This window comes from Falco cherrug, chromosome 9 (genome assembly GCF_023634085.1).
Source record: "Falco cherrug isolate bFalChe1 chromosome 9, bFalChe1.pri, whole genome shotgun sequence".
In the NCBI taxonomy this organism is placed as follows: domain Eukaryota; kingdom Metazoa; phylum Chordata; class Aves; order Falconiformes; family Falconidae; genus Falco; species Falco cherrug.
Genome location: NC_073705.1, coordinates 29257182 through 29283598, shown reverse-complemented (window position 1 = coordinate 29283598; position 26417 = coordinate 29257182). Strand labels below are relative to the sequence as shown.

General features: G+C 53.6%; 1 protein-coding gene across 4 annotated transcripts in view; it reads left to right on the top strand.

Moving 5' to 3' along the window:
* The window catches only part of DNMBP (dynamin binding protein), a 35586-nt gene extending 9391 nt beyond the window's left edge, over positions 1 to 26195 (top strand). For 2 of the 4 annotated variants that reach the window (XM_055719652.1, XM_055719651.1), the window contains 15 exons: positions 1918 to 2040; positions 2598 to 4541; positions 16808 to 16992; positions 17587 to 17710; positions 18245 to 18392; positions 18920 to 18937; positions 19624 to 19823; positions 21485 to 21615; positions 21860 to 21964; positions 22159 to 22287; positions 22754 to 23086; positions 23543 to 23725; positions 23801 to 23999; positions 24097 to 24551; positions 24950 to 26195. In XM_055719652.1, coding sequence (XP_055575627.1) covers positions 1918 to 2040; positions 2598 to 4541; positions 16808 to 16992; positions 17587 to 17710; positions 18245 to 18392; positions 18920 to 18937; positions 19624 to 19823; positions 21485 to 21615; positions 21860 to 21964; positions 22159 to 22287; positions 22754 to 23086; positions 23543 to 23725; positions 23801 to 23999; positions 24097 to 24551; positions 24950 to 25135 — 4463 coding nt within the window. In that variant the 3' untranslated portion in view covers positions 25136 to 26195. The remainder of the gene's footprint in view (positions 1 to 1917; positions 2041 to 2597; positions 4542 to 16807; positions 16993 to 17586; positions 17711 to 18244; positions 18393 to 18919; positions 18938 to 19623; positions 19824 to 21484; positions 21616 to 21859; positions 21965 to 22158; positions 22288 to 22753; positions 23087 to 23542; positions 23726 to 23800; positions 24000 to 24096; positions 24552 to 24949) is intronic. The other 2 variants (XM_027799644.2, XM_055719653.1) reach the window with 2 other exon arrangements.
* The last annotated feature ends 222 nt before the right edge of the window (positions 26196 to 26417 follow it).

Genomic DNA, 26417 nt, shown 5'->3' with positions numbered 1-26417 from the left:
TAGCTCCACTTCCTCCTTTCCACGTTAAAGCACTTTCCTGCACAAGCTGCCATCAATATCTGGGCACCTGAAATAGTGTGCAAGTCTCTTAAATTTTTGGAGGGGTGTGAGAAACTTCTGAAGCAGCAAACTGCTCTTAGTGAAACACTTCAAGTCTTGTGGTCTCTGTTTAAGCAGCTCTTTCTCATCTTAATACTCATGTTGAGAGGATATGTGAGCTCTCAGGGAGATGAAAACCAGGCCACTTCAAAGCATAAGCCTGTGTTCAGCATGAGGGTGGGACTGGAGTTTCATGCCTGGCCATGGAGATGGGGCTGCTATTGCAGCAGCAGTTTGGCCGCTGCTAACAGCCATGAGCTGTCGTCTCCTGGCTAAAACAGAGATGGACAGGAGCAAAAGTGAAGAGAGGGACTTCTCTCCTGTGCTCCATGTAGCTGATAAATGGCACTGAATGAATGGGCACCTGATCCTGCTGCTGCTGCTGAAGTCACTGGGCACAAATTACTTCTGTAGAAATCACCAGTATCTTCTTCACCACAGTTTTGTCTCCCAGCATAACTGATGTGCTTGTTGTCAAGAAGATGAAGCTATTAAGGAACAATAAACAGATGTGTGTCATAGCTCAAAGATCAAGAAACATGCTAAAGTCAAACCAAATGGTTTTTAATGACCTGTAACTCAAAACCCACTTGCATTCCTGCTTTCCTGTGGAACAGCTGTTGTAGTTTTCTGCCCAGTTTTCTAAGCTGAAGTTGTAGGGAATTGAAAAAGCACTTTTGAATAGAAACTGTGGAGGTGCTGCAGTCTACCAATAATAATACTTAGAACTCTGTGGGGGATAACTAATGTAGCTCTGTGACTTTCTTTGTAACAGCATTAGGTTGTTTCCATGTACACAGCAGGAAACTAAAGACATGGAAAAAGAAGTAGAGTTGGTTAAAACTGTGAAGGAAGCCGCTGAGGTTAGCAGCCTGTGGGATGCTCATTGCACCTCAGGTTAATGACAGCAGATGCCAAACTGCCTAAACCCAGTGCAAAGTTATGGGTGTCTAGGATATGGTGTCTCCAGGTTTTACTGAACAGCGTGGATGCCATATGAGGTCATCAAGAGTGAATGCCAGAAGTCCTACTAGCCCATACTCTATCGTACTCTATTGCCACAAATTACAAAAGATGGGAATCACATTTTTAGTGACCTTTGCAGTGGGCTCTGCCACGTCACGTACAGACTGAAATTAGTAGCTGAGTGCTATCTTATGATGGCCGACAAGTGTGCACTGCCCCGTCTTGCTGTGGCCTTCTCGCAATGCTGGGCATCCAGCAATGGGTGCCATGGTGAAGTAGGTGCACAGAGGTGATAAAGTGGGGAAGGCCTCTGGAGACTCAGCAACACTGAAGCTGTGACAGAGCCTGTCACTCACAGATGTGGTCATCCCGAGTGTTGTGACCTGATTTCTGTGCTGAGGCCACATAGGGCCCAAGCTTTACAGAGTGAGGAGCACCAGATGGATGTGCCCAGTCAGAAGACTCATGATCCAGCATTATTGGGTCTCTCAGTCCTCATCATGGCTCTGAGTTGGGAAGCAAGCAATGAAAGCAGAGAAAACCTAGTATGTCTGTTCCCACTAACTCCATGCTGGTGGCACAGTCCCAGCAATGAACACAGCCTGTTGGTTGCCTGGACTGAGCCAAGGGCACAAAGCTTTTTGTTCTCTGTTAGCTCTCAAGTATTTAAAACCTCAGGAATTCCTGACTCTCAAACTTGTTCCTCTTCCACCATGCTATTGAGGCGCCCTGGGTAGCTGGGTATTTTCCTTTAGCAAGAGATGAATAGATCCCAAAATCTGTAAGAAGCGTGGAGGGAGTGGTGGTGGGCTACAGGAAAGACTCATCACTGACAACTGCTTCTCATTTTAGGACAGTTTCCTAGCAGCTTTGTGGAACCTGTGGATATTCCCCCTTTGAAGGAGGGGGAAAAACTGTTTGTTTGTACCAGTGACTTCACATCTCAAGAGCCAGGGAGCTTGTCATTGCAGAGAGGTAATTTCTGTTCCCTTCCTTTGCTTTGCATCTCACAGCCCTCAGCTGTCTTTCCAGAAGCATGAACCTAGTCACAGCATCTTGCCTAGAGTGATGGGAGAGAGAGGGGAATTTCCTAATACCTCATGACATGGGCCATGTCAAATCTACTGTGGACCTTCAGGCTTCTGCCACTCTGATACTGGTTTTTCATGATCTATCACTACTCTTGAAACTCCAAAAATCTGGATTGTCCGATCACGTAAACTTACAGCTGCATTTTAACTGCCCTCCAATCCCCAAATCTTAGACTTGCATTTGAGGTAGAAATCAAAGCTTTGGTGCACCTTCATGGCTCTGCAGCCAGAAGCATGTATCTTAGATATGTGTGTGCAACAGGCTGCTGATGCTTCATGCCCTACCCCCATTCTGTTCTCTTCTGCATCCCTAGCATGCACTACGCTCTGTGCAGAGTGCCAGACCTCACCCGTAGCCAGGAGGGACACAAGGAGGCAGTAATAAGAGGTGGGAAGCAATCGTGAGGGCAGTTTTGAACTAGTGTGTCTCATTCCTTGCAGGAGACCTGGTGATTCTGGGAGGGTCCTTGGCCTCCAGCTGGCTCCAGGGCCGAAGCAGCTGGGGTTCCAAGGGCTTTTTCCCCTCATCATGTGTACGGGAGCTGTGCCTTTCAGTTCAGAGCCGTCAGCTGTCCCAGAGCACTCTTCTGGAGGTACCTGCCTACTCACTGGGCCAAGCCCGGGCTCTGATGGACCTGTCTGCTCAGCTGGAGGAGGAACTGGACTTCAGGGAAGGGGATGTGATCAACATTGTTGGTGTTCCAGAGCCTGGCTGGTTCGAGGGCGAGCTCAGAGGGCGCAGGGGCATCTTCCCAGAAGGTTTTGTGGAACTGCTTACTCCTCTGCGAGCATCAGGAACCTCAGCAGATCCAGAGCCCACAGAGGCTTGTGACACCAATGGGACAGTGGAGATGCCCCGCAAAGAGGAGGAGGAGGAGCCAGGGAGCACTTATGGCGTTGCCCTCTATCAGTTCCAAGCCCTGGAGTCCAAGGAACTGGATTTTGATGTGGGTGACAGAATTCGGATCGTAGGCATTCTGGAGGATGGGTGGCTGGAGGGGGAGCTGAGAGGGAAACATGGCATCTTTCCACACAGATTTGTGCGGCTGGAAGCCTCTGAGGCTTGCATGGAAAAAGCAGGTGCTGGGGATCCCCAGGGTGGAGGCAGCTGTGGAGTGACCATCCATCAAGGCCCAGAAAGCACCTGCTCCAAAGCTCTTCCTTTGCTGGGGAAGGATGGCAGGGAGAAGGAGGATGGCTCAGCTGCATACCCTGAGCCTGACAACATACTGTCTCACAAGGCGGGGAGGTCAGAGGATCCCCTTGGCATTGACTTGAGACAGCATCAGGCCTTGCCCAGCACAGGACACCAAGGGCCATGTCCCAAAGGCACAGCGGACTCCCTCCCCTTTGACAGCATGAAGGCAGTCAATGGCCTTCTCCCCTCTGTTCAGCTGCCTCCCCAACAGGGCAACAGGCCTGGCCAGGTGGGTGGGTTGGAGCATGAGGAGACTGTTTCAGCCCCCTCAGGAAACTCAGAAACTCACGCCCTGCCTGAGCATGATGGAGGTAGTCCCACTGTGACCCCGCAGGCTCCTCGCTCCCCGCAAGATTCCTGTGGGAGCCAGGTGATTTCTTCTAACAGCTGGGTGGTGTCGGAGCCCAAGGAGAGCCAGAGCAGTGCCCGGGATCTGGACAATTGGGTGGACGGTCAACAGGAGAAGTCCAAACCTGGTTCCTCCAGCTTGGGAGGTGCTCAGGTGGGCCTGGACACATGGGCTGGGAGCTGGGGGGAATGCTGCCTGCTCACAGTGCAGGGGGACAGCTGCACGGACCTCGACTCCAAACTGACAGAGCAGCTGGCGCAGTTTGAGAAGAGTCTGTCGAGTACTGGTGCTGAGCAGGACAAAGTCTCCCGCCATTTCTCTATCCTGGACTACAGCTCTGAGAAGGACATTGTCCGTGGGTCTCCTGAGTCTGCACCCCACGCCAGGCAGCCGGAGAGGAGGAAGGCCCTGAGGCCACCTCCTCCTCGGCCCAGCAGCCTCGCAACAACTCCTGTGCACGTGCTGGATGGCCAGGTGCCCAAAGGCAGGTCTCTGTCCTTCTCAGTCAAGCCCTCCCGGCCTGCACCCCGGCCTCCGTCAAGCAACCAGCGGAAAAACATGGCCCCTGCGCAGCTTCAGCCCAGCACCCAGGAGCAGAGAGTGGAGGAGGGATGCGAGGACTTGACACAGGCAGGATCAGCTTCCCCCTGCTCCATTCTGCTGATGAGGATCGGAGAGGTGGAGCGAGACCTGGAGGCTTATGGCAAGACCCGCACTGAGCTAAGCCTGATGCTGGAGGAGCAGCAGGATGAGCTGGTGAGGGCAGAGACCCTGGAGAACCTTGAGTTCTGTGACTCCAACATCGAGAGCCTCAGCGTGGAGCTGCAGGAGCTGAGAGGTAAGTCTGCAGTGGCATGGGATGGGAGTGCTTCAGAGGGACGGCTGGCCCATGCTGCATACAGGCACTGTTGGAAATAGGCTTCTCTTCCTTTCTTTAATTTCTGATTTTGGTAATTTTGTAAGTATTGTTGCAATACAAATCATCATGATTTTGCCTCAAGAGAACCACAGTGCCATTCTCTGGACCTCTCTCAGCCCTGGCTTTCCCCACCCCTTTTGCTTCCATCTCTCCTATCTCCCCTTCTAGTCCCACCATACATCCAGAGCCCTCATCTGATCCATTCCCTAGTGTGTCCTTGCTCTCAAGCAAAAACACAGCTGGTGCTTCTTCAGCCCCCCTGCCTCATCCCCTCTTAGCTGTAGGGGAGTGAGCAGGAGCGTCAGAGTGGCTTTGCTGATGGTCCTGCAGTTGAGATTTGAGTTGATGTCTGTGGTGTGACTGCCCTCAGCCTGTCAGGGCACTGGGTGTCCTGTGGTTTCTGCTCTGGTGGTGATACAGACCTTTGGGAACTTACCACACAAATCAGAGGGAATGCACAGAAGGGCACTGAACCTGACCTGGGAGTGGGATGGGTTAGTAGGCAAAAAGTAAAGCCTGCCCCTGTGTTCCTGCCACCTGTGGAGTCCAGGACAGGAAAATGATGCTGCGCTGTTTGTAATATCCAGAAGGAGCTTTTAATTGTGGCATGTCTGTAGCTGAAAAGGTGAATTTTGTCCATGCAGCCCAGAAAAATTACTCAGGGAGGAGGAATTTGCCATCATTATATCAGCACATTTGGGCTCTGAAACCCAAAGATGCCATATAAAGGTCAGTGCTGTTAATTGTGTTATACTTGATATTACAGTACACAAAGTGGAAAGACGGGATCACGTACATCTCCCACAGTCCCTGTCCCAGCTTCTCCCAGGAGCTCTGACATAGCAGTTCTGTTACCGAAACCCACGATGTGCAGGAAATGTGGGCACTGCATGCAGGAGGTGGAGTGAAATGCCAGCTCCTGCCTGGAGATTACTCACTCTGACTTCATTGCCTCCATCCTCCCACTGCTTAATCAGTGCTGAGGAGCACAGGCGCTTTGCTGCAGGATCGTGTCTGATGCAGAGCACATGGGAATGAAGGCTGATACGGGTGTACCAGGGAAACAGGGTGACAGACAACCTCCACATCAGTAGCATGCGAGAGGGATGCTTGGAAGGAGACTTTGGGGATTTGAGGCTAGGTGAAATAGCTTGAAGGTAGGAAGACGAAAATCTAGGCTGGGTCTCAAGGGAAAATTTCTGATGGGATGGGTCTTGCTGGGACATGTCTCCTGCTGTCCTGGTGCCTCCTGACAGAGGATGGATCCTGCGGAACCTGTGCTCTGTTAGTTACTGGAACTGGAAGTTTTAGTCAGGCACTAAACTATCTGAGAAACTATCCTGAGACATCCTACCCATCAACTTACCCCTTGGCAGTCCTGGAGAATTTTTCACAGCTTCAAGAGACCTGAGGATTTATGTGTAACCTCTCTGGTCCTGTGATAAAGATGTGCCCTACCCAAGCTCTGTCACATCCCTCCTAGCACATCTGAGCATCGCCAGGGAGCATGCCTCAGGCCTGCTAGCCCAGCTTTAGTGCAGCAGGCCAGATCAGTAATGCGGTGTTGGATCAGCTCAGCAAAACATGTTTGCAGCATGCCTAAAGCATAGCCTCTACCTTGTCACCATTAGGGAAGCATGGAGGCACGCTGGAGGGAGAAAAGTTTTCACTAAGCATTGACCAGCAACCAGTGTAGGGCTGCATGGTCCTGGGGGAACCCAGCCCCTTGGTGTATCCTTTGGAGAGCCAAAGGAAGAGCAGAAGATACGTGGTTTTCTAAAATACATGTGTGAAATCTGCAGGTTGCTTTTTGGGTGCATCTTGTGTGCACGCTAAAGGTTTCACTGCTCACCAGGCTTGGGCAGGGTTAGTGCTTGCACTCCTGCAGTTGGAATAGGTGGGTCCATTGGTTTTGTCTTCTACCAACTGGGAGTATTGGCTGGGCATTCCTAACAAATGTTGCAAGAACCTAAGATGTGGGTGGTATTCATGGACTCTGCTGCTTTCTGTCTAGGGCGTGTAGTGGTTTCTTAGAGGAGCTCCTGCATTTGGCATGGAAAACTGGGAATATGTTGTGCCCTACAGTGAGAGGTGTTACTGGAGTGTGTGTTTCTATGCCCCCTGGAAACTTTTATTGTGTGTTGGCACTGGACTCCATAACGCAGATAGTCCTTTCAAGCCTGTTCCTGTCAGTGTTCCTGGTCCTATCAGACCAGCCTTTTGCCCTGGAGCATGGAACATGGCAGCTGTGGCTGCATGGCACTGTGTAGATGCTGCTTGGGGATGCTCTTATCATGCAGAGAGCTGCTCCTCTCCTGCTTTTCCCAGGACCTGTGGGTGAGGGCTGGGAAAAAGATGGGCTCAGCACCAGCTTTGAGCCAGAGGCAGCTTGAAGGCCTCGGTTTCCCCCGGTGAGGTGTGGAGCAGAGCCCAGCCTCTGCTAGACCACATCGTTCAGCCTCCATGCCAACGGGAGCATGAAGACAGTGGAAGGAGATGTGGTATTCCCTCTCTGGTTTGTGGCTTCCTGCGGTCTCACTGTTTCCCTTCCCTGAGGACGTTGGTCTTGGGGCTGGGCCTCCACATGCTCCAGTGCCCTCCTTTTCCCTGCCTGTGAGCCGCCTCTGGAGAGGCTTTGGCAAAGCTGCGGAGCCGGTTTGGGCGGTGAGAGGCTGCCCAGCCCAGCCCCGGCCTCCCTCCTCGGGGCTGGTTACTGATTACTTGGGGCAGCAGGTGGAGGAGGCCAGGGCTGGCAGCGATTGGCCCTTGTGCCTCTGCGTACCCTTGGTGGCTGCTCTCAGGAAGCAGTACCTGCGTTTCGCTTGGGACTTGGGACGGGACGGGAGCGCTGGAGCAGAGCAGAGAAGTTTGGGACGGGAGCGCTGGAGCAGAGCAAAGAAGTTTGGGACGGGAGCACGGAAGCAGAGTGGAGAAGTTTGGGACAGGAGCGCTGGAGCAGAGCGGAGAAATTTGGGACAGGAGCACTGGAGCAGAGCGGAGAAGTGGCGTCAGCCCAGGCTTGGGCTTCTGGAGCAGGTAGCAAAGGAACTCAGGCCCTGCACCGCACCTGGCAGGACTATGTGCACTTATCCTGGGACGAAGCACGGTGTGGAGGATCTGAGGCAGGAGCCACGGCTCCTTGGCTGTGACTATGAGGGCTGTTGTGCTGTGTGGAGAGAGGTTTGCGGCAGTGACAAACCCGGGGCGAAGAGGCAGTGTGCAGGCTGCCAGCAAGCAGACAGTGGCTGGGGCCGTTACAGGAGAGGGGAAGGCATCTCTGTGGACCAATGGAGCATGAACGGAGACTGCGGAGGTTTTTGGAAGGGGGATATCCAGTATAAGGACTGCAGGAGAGCAGATGGTGCTTGGGAAGGCAAAAGCCAGGATATAGATGGTAGAAACTATAGGGTGTATGAGAGGGAGGATGTTCAATACAGAGACTGCAGTTCTGAGATAAGAGAAGGGTGGTACAGAATGGACAGAGTACCTGGGAAATACAGGGAGGGGAGAAGGCAGTATAGAGAGGATGGAAGCAATCAAGTATATAGGGAAGGGGAAAACTGGTATAGAGAGGGTGGAGGCTCTGAGGCATATGAAGAGCAGGAAAGGTGGTATATAGGTGTCAGGGACCAAGCAGACCAAGAAGACACTGAGCGACACAGGCAGTCCAAAGGCCATGTCATGGACCACAGCAGTCTGGACAGAGGTTGTGAAGCTCCTACATTTGTGGTCTGGTCCTCAGGAGACAGTAGTGTGAGCCTGCAGTCAGGCACCTGCTACACACAGTCCAAGACACAGGATATCAACAATTATGGCTGTGGGGAGCTGGAAGAAGCAGCCGCAGGACCCAGGATGTCAGCCAGGAGCAGCAGCAGAGCAGAGCGCTCGAGGGTGCGCACGGGCCGGCCAGACTGGAGCCAGGTCTGGGAACAGGAGGCCGAGGAAACAAATAGGGTGGGCTCCATGCTGCAGCGAAACAGCTTCTACAGACGGACGGCTCCCAGTGCCCTACGGCACTCAGAGTTTGTGCAGACCAGGAAGAAGCAGCAAGGTATGTGGGGAAATGCTGAGCGGTTGCCTTGGGTGTGCCTTTGCCTTGCCTTGGCACCTGGGCAGCACCAGGAGTCTGGCACAGGTGGGTGGCCAGCACAGCCGGGCTCTCATGGGAAACCCTGGGGCTTGCTGAGATGGGCATCATTATCGTTACCCCTCTGTACAGTCATCAGTCTGCCCTGCAAGGGCTTTTGCTCCCCGTTCACAGAGGCCGAGGTGGGAGGGAAGCACAGGCAGCACAGACCCACAGCTTACTGCCATCCTTTCGGTCGCTCTGTCATCTGTGCCCGAAGTGTTTTGGGTACACTCTAAAACCTGTGGAGCTGATTCATCTGCTCTCTCAGGGCCCTGAGAAGGTTCCTCATGGAGGAAAGGGTGAGGTGCTGGGATTATTTCCACTGCCTGCTTTATAAGCCATCGTGAACACATTCTGTGTGTAGGAATCAATTCCTGACCTTCCAGAGGGCAGGTATGGCAGCTTTTCACAGGCAGCGCAAAGCAGGAAATAGAGGAAGTTGTTTTAGCACTGAAACATACGTGGAGGACAAGTACTTGTGGTTGCATAACTACACATGGGCAGGACATTGAGGCAGTTGTGTGTCAGGGGCTGTCACAGATGGCAGTGGTACCTCCTGCATCTCCAGCCCCTTGGTATACCAAGTGGTCCCTTGCCTGTGCTACAGCAATTGTGTGCCCTGTGTCCCTGAGCCATCCGTGGGTCTCCAGTCCCATCAGCCAGCACCCCTGGAGCTGGAGAGATAGAAGAGCTGGAGGGCTCAGGCTGTCTTGGCATGGGCAAAATCATTCCATTGATGCTGTGGCTGGGACAGACTCAGCTGCAGACAGCTTTGTGGGGCTTGGCTCGCTGTTGCAAGAATATTAATATGTGTTGGGGAAGGGGCAGCTAGATGGTAGGGTCTGGGCAGAGGGACCAAAGGAGCCCTTCTTGGTAGGCAGGTCTCCCTGCTGGGCAGCCAAGTGTCTGAAAACCAGTTTGCGCCTGCACCCTTTCTGCCAGCAGGCACCTGTGTGTGAATCGTCCATGAAGGGGGATTGAAATGCAGAGGACAACAGCACCACAGTACAACAGCCAAATTGATGGCAGAGCTGGAGGCTGTGGCTGCCTGTCAGCTTAGCATGAAATCTGTCCTCTGGAGGTATTTGATTAAGCAGGCTCCACCAGCTGCCCTGGTAGGGTGGGACTTTGCTCAGCTGCGTCCCCAGGGTGAGGGAAGGGAGAGGTTTTGCAGTGCCAGGATGTCCAAAGAGCAGTGGGGAAGCTAGGAGGAGCCAGGAACAAAGTGGGGAGGGAAACAGCCCACAGAGCCTTAGGAGGCTGGAGCAGTGCCAGCCTGGCCAGCTTTTGCGAGAGTCGGAGGGACAGACTGTGATGCCGGGTGAGAGCCTTCACTCCTCTGATGTTAAATGAGATGCTGTGTACACCCATGTGTGCGCTGGGAGGGGGTGCTGGATTTTATTCTCTGTTGTGGCAGGCTCAGGAGCGCAGGAATGACTGTGGGAGGTGCAGGGCAGGATGCCCTCACCATCAGGGCCAGTGTCCCACAGCAGGAAAGGTGGGAGGAAGGCTCCAGGTGTTTTGAGACACTGTCGTGTGGCCCATTTCTGGTTGCTGTTACGTTCCTGTTATGTTCGTCCTCCTGCCCTGCTGGAGGACCACCAGCAGCCCTCCTTGGCATATAGGCTTTGCTGCTGTAGCTGCCTCAATGTAAGACCTCTCCAGCACCTGGGAGCCTCCCCAAATGCCCTTCCATCACACTTAGCAGCAGACACCCACCCTCCTGCTCAGCTGGTAGGAAAAAGTTGGCTCTGTTTTTCCCTCTGTGTTTGCTCTGGGCACCTTTTACAATGCTCTGCTTCTCTCCCAGGTTCCTCCTCCTGTCCGCAGTGTAACAGAATTTAGGATCTGAAAGCCCCAGTAGAGATGAGATGGTCTGATGTTTTCTGTAAGCAGAGTTATTACACTTCTTACAGATTTCTCTGTGGTGCAGCCTGGCGACAGCTACTTGGTTAGAGCATCTCTTCAGGGATGAGACTCAGATGTGTCTGTCTGCCTGCCACATCAACAGAAGGAGAACCCACCTGTCATAGCTTTGCTGCTTAGTCACCATCACTCTTAAAGGTTTTGCATGTTAATGTGTTGCATTTCAGCTCTGAACCCCAACCTTTTTCTACTAAATTAGAGCTTTTTAGTTGATATTCTTCTCAGACATGTACTGTAATTAAGTTATTTTTCAGTCTTCAGTTCTTTGTATCGAATAGAGTCTTAAAATAGTCATGGCAAAGTCTCACAGGAAGACCCTTCAGTATTTATTCTTCTGATGCTCGCTCATTTTTCAGTTCAGATGCTTCTAAAATAGTGGACTTCAGAGCTGCGTGAAGCATTCTGGGTGGGTGTCAGCACTTGCTGGAACAGAGGTTTACCTTGCTGCACTCCTGTGCCCTTGTTCAAGGACCCCAGTCTGGCTTTGCAGCGCTTGAGGAACTCCTGCTGAGTTTTGGCCAACCAAGTAGAAACATTACTCCCCAGGATAGTCCTGCGTGTGGCTGCATTTCTTGTCCCCATTAATACATTAATGAATTTGTCTGCGATAAACCTGCTTGGTTTGGATAACTCCATCTCATTTAGGATACCCTGGGTCACTCAGTGACTCATATGCCTCATCTTTAGTTGTGATTCTGTTGAACTGATGTTCAGTTCTCTACATGACAGCAGTGATTTTCCATTTACTTCAGAAATACTATGTAGGATCAAGCCTAAATACAGTCCCTGGAGAACCTGATTAGGAGTGCCCTCTTTTATGGATGTTCTCCACTGGCAGTAGCTTTTCAGGGTACCAGTTAGCAAGGTCTTGTCTTTTCCTTTTAGAGGAAAGAAACAGAATATTTATTGTTTAATTTTGCCTTTTTGCCATTTGTACACCACCATATTACTTCACTTTTTTTCTGCATCGTAGCTTGGGACCATCCTCTGTTCACACAGAATGCAGTGGGGCTGGACAACCACAGGCTGTTTGGGTTGATGGTTGTAATCCTGTATGACATAGGGACATCCCCACCAAGCAGGCTCTGCACCAGACATCTTTGAGACATCAAGCAGTTCCAGTGGCCCTGGAGAAGTGTCCCTGTTCTGTTCCTTTTCAGCTCATTTTTATGGTTTGTCTGGATTTATCTCCTGCTGCGTGGTCTCAGGACTCTGCCAAGGCTGAATTCACTTCTGTGGGCTGAAATCCTCTTTTAACATTGCACCTGTCTTCTGCACCCCCGGCTTCCTTCTAAGGAGCAATGAGACACTGAATATATTCAGTCCGTTGCTTTCGGAGCAGTGGATGTATTCTGTTACAGGCTTATTACCAATGTCCAGAGTGAGAGTTTTCAGCCGAGCCAGATCGTGCTCCTGGCAGCGAGTTTTAGCCTTTCCCTCAGATTAATTATTCCCTGCCCTAGTTTCATCCCCTCTCCTCTCTTGGTAGGCAGTGGCTCCTCCCCTCCTGGCGTCCACATACTTCAAATATTTGCAGCTGGTTTGTTTTGTCCTGAGTCACTGCTTGACTCTGCTGAGCTGTGAACCCGGGGCTGGGCATGTCTTGCAGCTGGGTGCAGCTCCCGTCAGAGGTTCATGCTTAGGGAGCTGGTGCGAGGGGTTGTCCTCAGTGCTGATGGGCAGCACATCCCTCTCCAGATTGTGTTAGCAGCCTGGGTGCCCTGCAAGGGTGCGCCGTGTCGTGCTGCAGGGGATGCTGGCAGGTGAGCCCCGATGACGAGGAGTTGGCGGGCGATGTAGCCCTTTGGGTGAGCTCCCGAGCCCGTGTGTGATGGACATGCATCCTGTTGGATCTGGTCTTCATGGGTCAACTATGCTTCTAGAGTGGGGCAGGGAGAAAACCTCTAATCATGCGTGTGCTCCCACTAGGGGGTAGGTAATAAGAATTAGCAGGTTAATGGAAAGAAAGTTGGTGACAGTGGCATTTCTGAGACAAGCAGAATGAGCCGTGTGATTGCGATAGTAAATCATGGCCTCTACAGGAAGGACAGAAGTGGGAGTGTGCTGCATCTTGACACCTCGCTGCCAGGGGCTGGGTTACAGCTTGGTGTTGAATCTCCCATGTGTCAGTGGGGGAATTAGCAAAGCTCAAAAGCAGGCACTCCTGGGAGGCTGTCACAGACCATCAGACCATTCCAGAGAGCCAAAGACTTGTTGCAAATTCGCTAAAGGGACTAGAGAAAATGATGTTATTAGAAGTTTTAATTTAGAGAGGCAGATTGCAGAGCTCACGCAACCTACAAGAGAATTGAGTCTCTGAAAATGGTGATTGAGAACATTGTTTTTGGAAGGGTATTTCTGAATGTCTGTTTGGCATCTGTGTCATGGGTAAACACAAATTTGTCACTGGTTTGGAATTTGGTGGCTTCATTAGAAATACCAGTCTCATTCCTGCAGGCTAGTGGGGCCCATTCCAGCTGTGGTGTGTGTCTTTGTGCCTCCAAAGCTGATGGGCATGATGACTCAGATTGAAAGGTAACATTTACATAGAAAATCTGTGAAGTAAAATGGGGATCTGTTTAAAAAGCATTTACTAGATGACCAAAACCCACAGCTGTGAAATGGGTGGGTTTAGTCAAATGCTTAATAAGCCTAATTTAGGGAAAACTGCTACTAGAGATGCAAGAATGTGTGACAAACAGGAAAAAAGAAATTGATGGCAAACAACAGAGATGGTATGAAATACAAAAAATGAGAGTTTTTAAAGGTGCCAGAAACAAATCCTAAGTATTACACATATTGGTCAGATAGAAGAGCCAAATATTAAAAACAAATTCGGTACTTGAATTTTTTGAACTGCTAGTGTTTGGAAAGAGGCAGGATGACTTTTGAGTTCATCGCTGAAGGAGGATGCTGGACTAGTGATAAACAGCAAGAGTCCTAAGAGACTTGGCTGCAGTGTAGCCTTGTTTTTAAAAGAATCTTGAAATATTCAGAAACAGCAAGAAGGCCAGAGTAGAATTAATTTATAGGAGTTTTCAAAATAACGTGAATACCAATACGGTGTAAGAGTGTAGAACGGATGGCTACATCATGCCAGGTCAGGCAGGCTGAGCTGATGACTACTGTGGGCTTAAAACCTGTGCAGGGAAGGCTTTAATTTCCCTTCCACAGGCAGGGATTTGAGACTTGCAGAGGAAGGGTGTCACAGAGCTGGCAGTCTCACGAGTGTCAGTCAAATCCTCACTGCAGGGCGCTTTCTGAAAGGGCCTGACCTAGATTTACTTGCCTGGGGTTTGCTTGGTGGAGCGTGGGGACCTGCTGCATTTGCCAGCAGCACTGGGCATCCCCATCTACATTTTGGTGAGCTGGAGCCAGATACATCATGTGGCTGCAATTTAGCTATGGCAAAAGCTGGAAGAACAGCAGGGTTGTTTGGTGGTAAACCCCCAAGATGTCCTGTACGAAGCTTCATCTGGTGGCATTTTGCCTGGAGATAAATGCAAAATCCTAGTCTTTGGCCAAGCAGAGGTAGTCTTTTCCATTTGTCTTCCCAAACGCTGCTGCATGGGTCATTTCTGGCTGTTGTTCTGGCGAGTCTTCAAGATTTTTCTCAGGCCACCCGGTGCCTCAGTGTCAGCTCATCCACCCACCTCCTCTGGGTTTCACATGCCTGTTTGCATTGTAAATTAACACCTTCCTGCTTCTTCCAGGTTGCCTTCCCACTTGAGCTTGCTCTCCCACAAAACAAATGCCATTCCTTAAAAAAAAAGTATCCTTCTTTAAAATGACTTGTTACTTTCTGAACTCTTTCAGCTGCAGAGACCTGCTGACTGAATTGTCTTGGTGTTTCTTTGTCCCTCCTGTACATGTGTCTTGTCTCTTCAGGCTCCAAGCGCTGTGTCTTGGGAAGGATATCGCTGTTGGATGTTTGTGGAGGGCCTTGCACGGCAGGGCACAGTCTGCTAATGAGGCTTTGCAGATGCTGTGGAAATGCAAACAGCAAATGTTAAACCCAGCAGCTGCTCCCAGGCCCTCCTCAAGGGCTTCTGTTCATATGAGTTGATAAAGTTCATCACTGGGGACTTACCTGGTGGGGAGCCAAGACAGCCATTGGCTTGGTTGAACCTCCCCTTTTCGCTTATGCAGTTTGGCTCTGTTGGGGGGTAGTTTTAAGGATACTTGCTGATAGGAATCGGTGAAGCCTGCTTTTCTCAAGAATTGCTTGCTAAATGTAGTGCTGGTTGTGCTGCTAAATCTTCCTCCATGGAGCTGCCCCTTTTGGCTCTCCCCAGGCTCAATTTCAAGGCAGAGCAGCAGCCAACAGCTTAGAGAGACAGGTATTTTCTCTGGACGTTTTCTGAGTGGGGTTTCAGCTGGGTTTCCCATTTGCTGTGGCTGGGGAGGTGCCTGGGACTGATTTCAAAGTTGTTCTTTCTGCAAGAGGCACAGCAGTTCATCTGCAGCCCAGGTAGCTGTGAGAAGTTGCTGTTTGATGCCAGTGCTGGTGGTGTCTGTTGCTGCTGCTCTGCAGCAGGGAAGGCCTGCGTGGTTTCGGTTAGGTATGGGCTGAGTCGCTGTCTCATCTCAGCCATGTTTTTTTTCTTTCCTAGGTCATTTCAGTGCAAAACCCCCAGCCTGGCAGGGCGGCAGGCAGGATGCTTGTGCAGAGGCAGCACTTTCCCATCCCATGTTTCATGCTGCTGCTGGTTCCGGCCATCGCCCCACAGGGCACGGCTGGGGGCTGCCTGCCGGAGCAGGGCCTGCCCAGCGCCTGGGAGCACAGAGGTCTCTGGGGGCTGTGCTCGGTGGGTGCCGGGGTACCAGGGTATGTCCCGAGCCCTGCGGGGTGTCCCCGGGACCCCCCCAGGCTGGGCGGCTGTTGCCTGAGGCTGTAACCAGAGAGGTGAGGGAGGTGGGGATCTGGAAGTGCCTGTCCGGCAAAAATATTTTTACAAATGCCTGAGCTGGAGCATGCCAGCAACCCTTAATAAAATCCCGTGGAGAGAGAGCAGCGGGGATCCGTGGGAGACGGCTGGAACAGGCGGGCGTTTGTCCGCTCAGCCGTCGGCCTTGGGTCGGTACCCGGGGCCTGCCGCGGGGGTCCGGGCAGTGCTGCTGCGGGGGTGCTGCCTGCGCTGGGGGGTGAGCGGGGGTGCGCCGGTGCTGCGCCTTTGGCCGGGGGGCACACGCTTTCCAAAGCGGGCAGGTGGGGTAGAAAGTAGCTGGGGCCCAGGAGTCTGCTGGGGGATAAAATGTCTCGGTGAAACCGGGAGGGGGCTGGGCCGCCCGAGAGCCGCAGGTGGGACGGAAAACCAGGAGAGAAGCCGCTGCCGGGGCCCCAGGCCGGGGAGGAGGGCGGCCGGCTGCCGGCACCCCTGGGAGCCGCGGGCATCCGCTCCGCGCCCCGGCGGCCTGTGGGGGCTGCTGCGGGCGGGGCGGCGGCCCAGGCACGGAGCGGGCCCCGGGGCTGTGCTGGGGGCCTCCCCGCCCCGGGGCCTCCCCGCCCCGGGGCCGCCCGCCCCGGCAGCGTGGCCGCCCGTGGGGTGCATCCGGCCAGGCCGCGCCGCCGAGTGCCCACCCCGGCCTTCCGGGCCCAGCGAGGGCTCCAGCTCCGGGCTTTGCCGCCGGCAGCACTATTGTGGGTGCCCGAGGCCGCCTTCGGCCATTCAGATGGAAATGCCCCGGGGCTGGAGAGCGGAGACCCTGTTCCCAGCCTGAGGGGAGGGGGCGGCCGCCATTGCCCGGCTGGGAGGGCGGTGAGGAGGGGAGCGGGGCTGCGCGGCCCCACGGCGCCTGCGGGAGCGGCAGAGCTGGGGAGCGGAGGTGGGAGAGGGGCCCGCACAGTCATCTGGGGCCGGGGCCTGGGGCAGCGCAGTGCTGCCTGGTGCCCGCTGTCCTGGCGCCAGGGACATGGCAGCATTGCTGGTGCTGCGGGGGCAAGCTGTGGGGGCTGCCTGGGAGTGCCAGGGATGGCCTCTCTGGAAAAGTCCTTGGATGGACGGTCTTGCACTCTAACAGTCATGTTTGGCAGTCTCGTAGATTTGAGTGTGGCATAGTTCAGGTGCTACTTGTCTCCTGTCCTTGCATTCCTCTCGGAGGATGCTCATCTTACTTGTCTGTCTTGCAGAGATGACTCTCCTGTCCTCCCAGACACCATCACTGGAATCCTCAGCTGCCACTGAGAGCCCAGAGCAAAGGATGCTGGAGAAGAGATCCAAGGTTATTGAGGAGCTGCTCCAGACAGAGCGGGACTATATCAGAGACCTGGAGATGTGTGTGGAGAGGATCATGGTGCCCCTGCAGCAGGCGCAGGTGGGAGCAGGGGGGACAAACTATGGTGTGGCACTAATGGGATGGGGTAAGGATACTGAGTGCACTTTGTTCTTAGAGGCAGCCAGGCAGCAGGATGGGAACCCATGGAGGAAACTCGGCTATGCTGAGGGGAGCAGGATGGTTCTCACTGCTCCCTGCACTCATAGCAATAGTCCCATCTGTTTTGGGATCCTGCTGAGTTCACTGTTGCTGAGAGCAAGAGACCTGGCAGAAAGTAGCACAGATTTATTTTCTGGGGCAGGAAATGTTCCTTTTCATTTGGTTTGTAGATTAAATTCATTGTCAGGAGAAAGAAAATACGGGGTCTTGGTATAGGGACAGAGTTGGTGAGAGGAAAGGGAGAATGACAGGTGAACAGAGGCAGGGATGAAATTGCTGGGAAAGAGGACACTCTGGAAGGATGCATAAGGACTGCAAGTTTCAGTGCACTTAGGGGATCAGGGAGTGAGTGCAGAAGTCACTGTGATGGGAGGAGGTCACATCAGGTGGCTGCTATGAAACTGAGGACTGATGGGTTGCAGGAGGGCAAGGAGGGGGCTGTTGGGTCTGACGGGGACATGTTCCCCCATCCAGGACGTCTCTCTTCCCGTTCCCCAGATGCAGAACATAGACTTTGAGGGTCTTTTTGGAAACATCCACATGGTAATTAGCTTCTCCAAGCAGCTGCTGTCCACCTTGGAGGCTTCAGATGCCGTCGGTATGAATTCTGCTGTTAGCTTTTCTCAGTAGATTGGGATGGGTTTTGCTAGTGTTGGGGCAGAAAAATGTAAATGGTGGGAGAGGATCACTGGGGTTGGGCTTCCTCCCCATTGGTCCCCATTGCCACTCATCCAGCGAAGAAGCCAAGGAGATCTGTGTTGCCCCATGAGTTGCTATGTTGAGAAGCATGGTGCCTGTGGCCCTCCGTGGCCCCTTGCCCCAACGCGAGCCCCACTTCTTGCTTCTGCGCTGCCAGGTTTTGCTACTCAGGCCTTGGGCAACCTGTGCCTTTGCTCTCTGTGTGATTCCAGTGGCCAGTGTCCCCACTTCTCACCCCTGGGAGACCTGGATCAATTGAGCTGTCTGTACTAGTGGGTGATCAGGAGACATTCTGGGTGCTCTAGTAGCACTGTCTTCTTGAGTTTCTGTGTGGAATGAGGATACTGGGTGTCTCACCATGAGACGTGCTGGTGTTGCTGGAGGCAGCTGGGGACCAGGAGTCACTGAAATACTGCCTTGCTGCTGTCTGCAGGGCCAGTGTTCCTGGCACAGCGTGCAGAGTTGGAGAGCGTCTACAGGGTGTATTGCCAGAACCATGATGAGGCCATCGCACTGCTGGAAACCTATGAGAAGGATGAGAAGATGCAGAAACTACTCCTGGACCTGCTGGATAGTCTCAGGTTGGAGCCTCTGGCTGTGGCAGCCAACAGGCTGGGCTAGGGGGGTTAGTCTCCAACGTCCCTGCCCCTCTACTAGCAGTGCTTGGACAGTTCAGGTGGTAACAGAGAGGGAGGCTGGCTGTGTCACTGCATAGTTGACCAGGCTCTGGGTTCAGATAGCTCCCTGCCCCAATGCACAGGTGCTGGGACACCTGTAGGCCCCCTAAAGCTCTGAGCAGAAGCCACCAAGGTACAGAGAAGGTGGCACGTCCTGGATTGAGGGCTCCTGTTTCTTAAGCCCTACCCCACCATGGCTGGTGAGGAAGGAGCCGCTTTGCCTGGCTCAGTGACTGCTAGAGCTCCAGCTTGTGGAGGTTAATGCCCCAGGAGCCAGCAACACTGGCTGCTGCTCTGGGGGGACAGGGCTGCCCACTGCCCTGGCAGCGTCACTGTGGGACAGGGAGAAGGCTCTGGCTGCAGGATTGCACGCCTGCCACCCCATTAACCCATTGCTTTTCTTTGCTTTTTGGCACTCTGTGGGCCTGCAGGAGCCTGTACAGTGAGTGGTAAGTGCATCCTTCCTTTTAGTCCCCTGCTTGTCTGTCTTAGCCTGGCTGCTCCCTTGTAACTAACCTCCTACCACCGGCTAGGTGCACACTGGGGGGCCCTAACTGTGCCTAGTGGAGGCACGTCTGGGAGGAGTGGGATGTCTGGGGCATGATCACAGCAGAAGCAATGGGTGGGCTACACAGGCAGGCAGCACAGATGATGAAGTGAGGGGACGTCTTGGGCAGGAAACAGGTTTTGGGAGCCATCAGCCCCAAGGAGCCAGGAAGGCCCTGCACTGACTGTGGTCCTGAACACAGTTGGTCTGTCCTGCACTGGGGGACAGATCTGGGCAGTTGAATAGTGGGACAGTCTGAAGCAAGTTGTGTTCTGGTAACTGTGGTAACTGTACCTATGTGGGATTTCACGGTGGGTCTGGTAATGGAGAGGATCCTGACTGGGAAGGGTCACTTGGTGTGAGTGAGGTCTGAAAACCTGGGGTTGATCTGGGAGCACCTATGAGTGAGAGCATCTGAGAGTTCAGGAGTGCCGTGAGTTTGGAGGTGAGGGTGGCGTGACTTAGGGAGTATGGTGGGTTTAGAGGCATTGGTGTTCTGGGTCTGGTTGGCATTGGTTCGAGGGGGCAGAATTTGTGTGGCAGAGCTGGACTGAAACCTGGTGCATCTCCTTTGTCCCACCTTCCCAGGGGCTGCACAAACTACATTAACTTAGGCTCCTTCCTCATCAAGCCAGTGCAAAGGGTGATGAGGTACCCACTGCTGCTGATGGAGCTGCTGAATGCCACCCCTGAGGCTCACCCTGACAAGGCACCACTCACAGCTGCTGTCCTCGCAGTCAAAGAAATCAACGTCAACATCAATGAGTACAAGCGCCGGAAGGACCTGGGTGAGTAGCTGGGTAGTACTAGGGGGAGACAGGAGTGGCTGTGTTGAGATTGGTGTCTGCTGGCTCCTGAGCCTTGGCTGGCAACCACAGTCGTGGAAGGAATCTGCTCCCAAAGTCTGTGCACTCACAGAAGGGCAGTGGAAGAGTTGCATTTAAAAAACCTGAGCATGAGTACAATACTTAAAGTAATGCAGCATACATCTGACTTCAGCTGTTTCTTGTGGTACAGGGATATGTAACGTATGCAGTTGCTGTTCATATGACTATTAAATGAAAACAAAAATAATGAGAAGACAAAAGAATATATATTTAAAGTTTAAAAATGCAGTTTTAAACAACACAAGCAGGGAATTAATCTGCTAGGGCAGTCTCTGTGTTACTGATATTTGGAGACTTAAATTTGAAGGAATGTCTGTAGACAGGACAGAATCACAGAGGGGCTGGCAGCAAGAGCTCTCTGAGGTCTGCGGTCCAACCTCCTCCTGCTTTGAGCAGGATTGTCCCCAACGCTGGCTCTGATCAGCCATCGCTCCCTCCAGCAGATTCTCACTGACCCCCAAGGATGGAGCTTTCACAGCCTCTGCTTTCTTGTGCCGGGGCTGCACCACCTTTAGGGTGAAGCGGTGAAGTTGTGCTCCCTGATCTACCCTGAAGCTCCCAAGCTGCCACATGTGGCCATTGCCCCTCCTTGTGTTGCCTGGCACTGCTCAGAAGAGTTCAGCTTCATTATCTGTGTAGCTGCCATTCAAGTGGCTGCTGGATGTGAGCAGATCCCACTCTGCCTTCTCCCAGGCTGAGCCCACCTGACTCCCCCATATCTCTCTTGACCTGGGGGCACCAAAACTGAACATGGTATCCAAGTGCAGCCTCCTTGAACTGAACAGAGGGAGAAAACTATTTCCTTTGACCTGCCAGCCACCCTTCCTGTTTTCCCTTTGAAGCTCTTGACTTACACAAGTCTAACACTTTACTCTTTCCACATAGCTCCACTGAAGCTGAGAGGACATATGCTGCCTGTAAAGCTTGCTTATGTTTGCTAAAGAAGCAAAATAAATACCTTCTGTGTGTACAGTGGTTATTGTACACCATCTCCTATGTCATCTTACATTAACACTATGCATAATCCTATTTAAGAATTTGAGTGGTGGTTCTACAAACTGTAGGGCATATCAGGAGCCAAAAAGGGTAATACAGGTGGCACAGTGCTGGATTTCAAGATGATGTATGGTATGATACGATATTTTACATGGGCATGTAGTGATAGGACAAGAGATAATGGCTTTAAACTGGAAGAGGGTAGATTTAGATTAGATGCAAGGATGAAATGCTTTACTGTGAGGGTGGTGAGGCGCTGGAACAGGTTGCCTAGAGAAGCTGTGGATGCCCCATCCCTGAAGGTGTTCAAGACCAGGTTGGATGGGGCTTTGAGCAACCTGGTCTAGTGGAAGATGTTCCTGCCCATGGCAGCGGGGTTGGAACTAGATGACCTTTAGTGTCCCTCCCAACCCAACCCATTCCATGATTCTGTGATGATATGTGGGGTACCTGGCACTGTAAAGGCTTAGGGAAGGGGAGAGCCAGCAAGGCAATTGTTGATGAGGCACTGGAAGACATGGGTGTTGTGCTGACAAGGGTTCTGATTTCTACATCAATCTCTTTAGTACTAAAGTACCGCAAAGGGGATGAGGATAGCCTTATGGAGAAGATCTCCAAGCTCAACTTCCACTCTATCATCAAGAAGTCCAACCGTGTGAGCAGCCACCTCAAGCATCTCACAGGCTTTGCACCCCAGGTAATTTACATCAACTGCCAAGTGCACTTACACCCTGCAGTGCTTCTGTGGTGGTATCTGCTGTCCCCCTACACCTGCTACTTCCCCGATGAGTGACTCTGATCCTGGCCAGCAAGGCAGAGTGAGCTTAGGGTCTGAACCACCCATCTCTGCTGTCTGGCTTGTGAGCAGGAGGCCCCACATCTTGCACTCTGCGGGGTGCTGGAGTCCTGCATTGCCTCCCTTGAGATGTTTTCTCTCACAGCTGAAGGATGAAGCCTTTGAAGAGACAGAGAAAAATTTCCGAATGCAGGAGCGGCTGATCAAGTCCTTCATCCGGGACCTTTCCCTCTACCTGCAGCACGTCCGGGTGAGTCAGTCTGGGTGTGATGCCCAACCCACGGGGCTTGCTGTGCACTGCCCCTCCTGCCTGCATGGTGTGTGGCCAGTGCTCCTGCCCTCAGCCCTGCGACTGGGGTGGTCTCTGAGAGTCTGGGCTGCCCTGGGAGGCCTTTTCTCCTGGGCAGCAAGCATGGCTGTGCTGACTGTGTGTCCCTGGTGCAGGAGTCAGCTTGCATGAAGGCCCTGGCAGCAGTGAGCATGTGGGACCTGTGCACAGAGAAGGGCAGTGGGGACTTGGACCAGTTCCAGAAAGTGAATCGGCTCATCAGCGACCAGCTCTTCTCCGACTTTGTGAGTGAGGCTGTGTTCTAGTGTGCTGGGGGCACCCTTCTGGGGCCTCCCTGGGGGCCGGCTGCAGATGGGCAGCCCCTGGGAGGCTGCAGGGAGAATTAACACAGTGTGGAAGAGGTGTGAGTGCTCCTGTTTGGCTCTTCCCTCCTGAGAGCTTTGATGCCTGTGGGTTTGTGATGTATATTGAGTGTGCCTGTTACACATTTTTTCAGCCCTAACTGAAATGTTACAGCTCATTACGTGAGTGGTTCAGGTACTTCCCATAGAGTTGCCCACACTGGCATATTTATGTAAGATTGTAGAATAGTTCCTGTTGGAAGGACTGTGGAGCTCTGGTGGGTGCCATCAGGAAGATGGACCCCGTGTGCCCTGAGGAGGTTTTGTGCTGGAGGGTGAGCTGCTCTGTTCACTGCACAGTGAGAGAGCGCACCTTGACTCACCTGGTCTCTGCATCTCTGCCCACCAGAAAGAGCGGACAGAGCGGCTGGTGAGCTCACCCCTGAACCAGCTGCTGAGCATGTTTGCGGGGCCCCACAAGCTGGTGCAGAAACGCTTTGACAAGCTCCTTGACTTCCACAACTGCACGGAGCGAGCGGAGAAGCTGAAGGACAAGCGAACGCTGGAGGAGCTGCAGTCAGCCCGCAACAACTATGAGGCCCTCAACGCCCAGCTGCTGGACGAGCTGCCCAAGTTCCTGCGCTTCGCCAAGGAGCTGTTTGCCAGCTGCGTGCGGGGCTATGCTGAGGCACACTGTGACTTTGTGCGCCTGGCCTTGGAGGAGCTGAGACCCCTGTTGTCGGTGGGTTCCTGGAGCACAGCCAGCACTCTGGGCTCAGGGCAGTGCTAATCCCTGCGTGGGGCTTGTCCCCGAGCCTCCCTGGGACTCGTCCAATTGCGGGGGAAGCTGCTGCTGCAGTTTCAGGTCCCAAGTGCCTTGGGGAGGGCTGCTGTGGGATGCTCTCAGGGCAGGGATTGTGGGGTCACAATGCAGTTGTGCACAGAGATGGTGAATGCTGTGGCTGTTCCTGGAGCAGTGGCAGGAGAGGATTTGCCTGGGAGAATCTCAGGTCATGAGTTTGGGGAGAACTCAGAGCTGGGTCAAGACAGGACTGCAAATGTGGGCCTGATGCAAGTCACAGGCAAGACTCAGAGCCCTGCCTGGCCTGGGAGCTAATGTGGTCTCTGCTGTAGCTCTTGAACACTTCTCCCAGCATCTGTCACCTAACCATGACCTCCAAACTTGCTCTGGTTCCAGTTACTGAAGGTGTCCAGCAGGGAGGGGAACCTCATTGCTATCTTCCAGGATGAGCACAGTCGAGTCCTCCAGCAGCTTCAGTCCTTCACCTTCTTCCCAGAGTCCCAGGCGGCTCCCAAGAAGCCTTTTGAAAGGAAGAGTGTGGAGCGGCAGTCTGCCCGGCGGCAGCCCCTTGTTGGTTTGGTGAGTTCCCTCTGCCCCGTGTCAGGGCTTGCATTGCCCAGGGCAGCCGCTCATGCCCACCTTGTTCCTCTGCAGCCTAGCTACCTCCTGCAGTCAGATGACATCCGAGCTGCCCTCCTGGCCCGCTATCCCCCAGACAGTCTCTTCCAGGCAGACCGCAATTTCAATGCTGCCCAAGACTTGGATGTCTCACTGCTGGAGGGAGACATTGTGGGTGTCATCAAGAAGAAGGACCCCATGGGCAGCCAGAATCGCTGGCTCATAGACAACGGGGGTAGGTGGCTGCTCCCTGCCCTTGGCACCTGCTGTGTGTCCCCTCCTCTGGTCCCCCTGTGCCCCAGTCTGAACTCCCTTCCTCTCCCTCTCTGCAGTGACCAAGGGCTTTGTGTACAGCTCCTTTCTGAAGCCTTACAACCCACGCCGCAGCCAGTCAGATGTCTCTGTTGGCAGCCATTCTTCGAACGAGTCAGAGCACAGCAGCTCCTCTCCCCAGAGCAACACCACACTGACCTTCAGCCCCAGTGGGGCGGCCGTCACCTTCACTCAGAAACCCCTGCAGGACTCAGCCTCCCTGGCAGACCTTTACCAGTCCCCACAGCCTGCCACGGAGGTGGACTCCCCCTCTCTGCCCCAGCTTGGCTCTGGTGACAGGACAGCCCCACTAGAAGCTGGTACAGTGACATCTCAGCGCCGCTACAGCCGCCCTGAACTGAGCTGCAGCCCCAGCTCTCGCAACGGGCACCTCACCAAAGCACATCTCAGGCCCGCAGCCTTGGTGGAAGACAGAGACTCTGGGCTGGAGAGCAGTGAGTCAGAAGGCAACCAGGTGAGGCCCCTCAACCTCCCCAGGCAGCTGGGGTTGCCAAGGACTGGTCCTATTGCTTGAGTGGGGGCTGAATCATCCTCCTCCCTGGCAGTGACCAGGGAGAGGTGGGACTTGGAGGCTATTTTGTCCCAAAAGGCTGAGATGGAGGATGGGACCTTTTCTCCTAGTGGCAGAAGTGCAGAGGCAGAGAACTAGGCTGCAAATGGGGGTGGGCACGTGAAGGCAGGGCAGCTCTGGCAGAGGCCAAGACAGGGTTGTGGTGTCGCTGTTTGGGGAGAGGAACAAAAACTGACACATCCTGTGCAATGCCACAGCAAGGCTGGGCTGGGGGCAAAGCCCACAGACTTCATGCAGACCCTGCACGGCCATGCAGCTGACACTCTCCCTCTGTCTGGCAGGTCTATTATGCTCTCTACACCTTCAAAGGCCGAAACACCAACGAGCTGAGTGTGTCAGCTAACCAAAGACTCAGGATCCTGCAGTTTGAGGACATCACAGGCAATCAGGAGTGGTGGCTGGCCGAGGCGCATGGGAAACAGGGCTATGTGCCCTCCAGTTACATCCGGAAGACAGAGTACACGTGAGGCAGCGGGCAGGAGCCTGCACCCCATACCTTGTTCCTGCCAGGACTGCCAGGGGCCTCAGGGAGGCTGGCCAGCCCTGCAGCCTCTACTGCTTGCCTTGAGGCTGTGTCCCTCGCAGCCTTGCAGTGATCCTGGGCCCCAGCATGCTAGCTGCCACTTGCTCTTCTGGGAAGGAAGAAGGGTGGGCTGGCAGGGCAGGCAGGAGCATGCAGCTTCTGTGAGGGCAGGGGTGAGTTCACCTATGCTGTTTGAGTCTCCTGTGTCTGTCCAGGAGCAGGGGAGCAAAGCCTGGGGCCATGACCCAGGAGGGTAAGGCTCCACCAGGGCTGAGGAGCTGCTGTAGGTTTAAATTGTGGAAGATTAATGCTGAGTTTCTGGAGCCCGTCTTCAGCCCAGTAGTGTTAAAAGCAACCAGGGCCCTTTGAATGTGGTCCCTGTGTCTTCTTGGCAGCAGCAGCAGAAGCCTGGTCTCGCCTGTCCGTGCAGGACCTCGGCATGGGACATCCGCACGCTGCCTGGAGAATCAGCTCTGAGGTTCTGTGGGAGTAATTGAGCTGCAGGGCTGGGATGGGCCCAGCCTCTGAAACCCCCTACAGCAGGTGCTTCATCCCTGTGCTTTGTCTCCCAGGGGCTTGGGCCTCTCTCAGCTCTGCTGCTAGCAGCAGCCATTGCATTCTCACCCTCCAGGTGGGCCAGAGGTCCAGAACACCATCTTCCCTTGACAGCACAGTATCTCCAGTGCCCAAGACCTACTTGTCTTCACACTGGTATCCCTGGGCTGGAGCAGGGCAGAAGGCAAAGCACAGGCTTTGTGTTTCAGAAAAATCACAGCCTGATTTTCTGGGGGCTCTGACCAGGGTTGTCTAGCCTGTGCCTTCCTGCAGGGCACCGGAGACACTGCTGACATGCTGGGAGGGAATGCAGCGCCCTTTGCTGGCGTGGTGTGTCTTACCCGCTGCTGCCGTGCCCTGAAGGAGGGAAGCGGGAAGCTCCCTTCTCTTGGGGTAGTGTTTGTATCCCCTGTACTGCTGCTCTGTAAATAAAGATTTGCCCTTGTGTATAGGAGGTGCCTGTGCAAGTGTCGGGACAGTCGGGAGGAGTGCCTGGCCAGTTCTGGGCTCGGGGCAAAGCCCACAGACTTCATGCAGACCCTGCAGGGCCAGGAAGAACATGTACCTTTCGGTGGGGTCCAGCATGCTTCTGCCTTGGTGTTTGTGCCAGCTGCAGCTCAGGCACTAGGAAACACTCAGAGGAAAGTTCATTAAAATGAAGCGGTTGCACT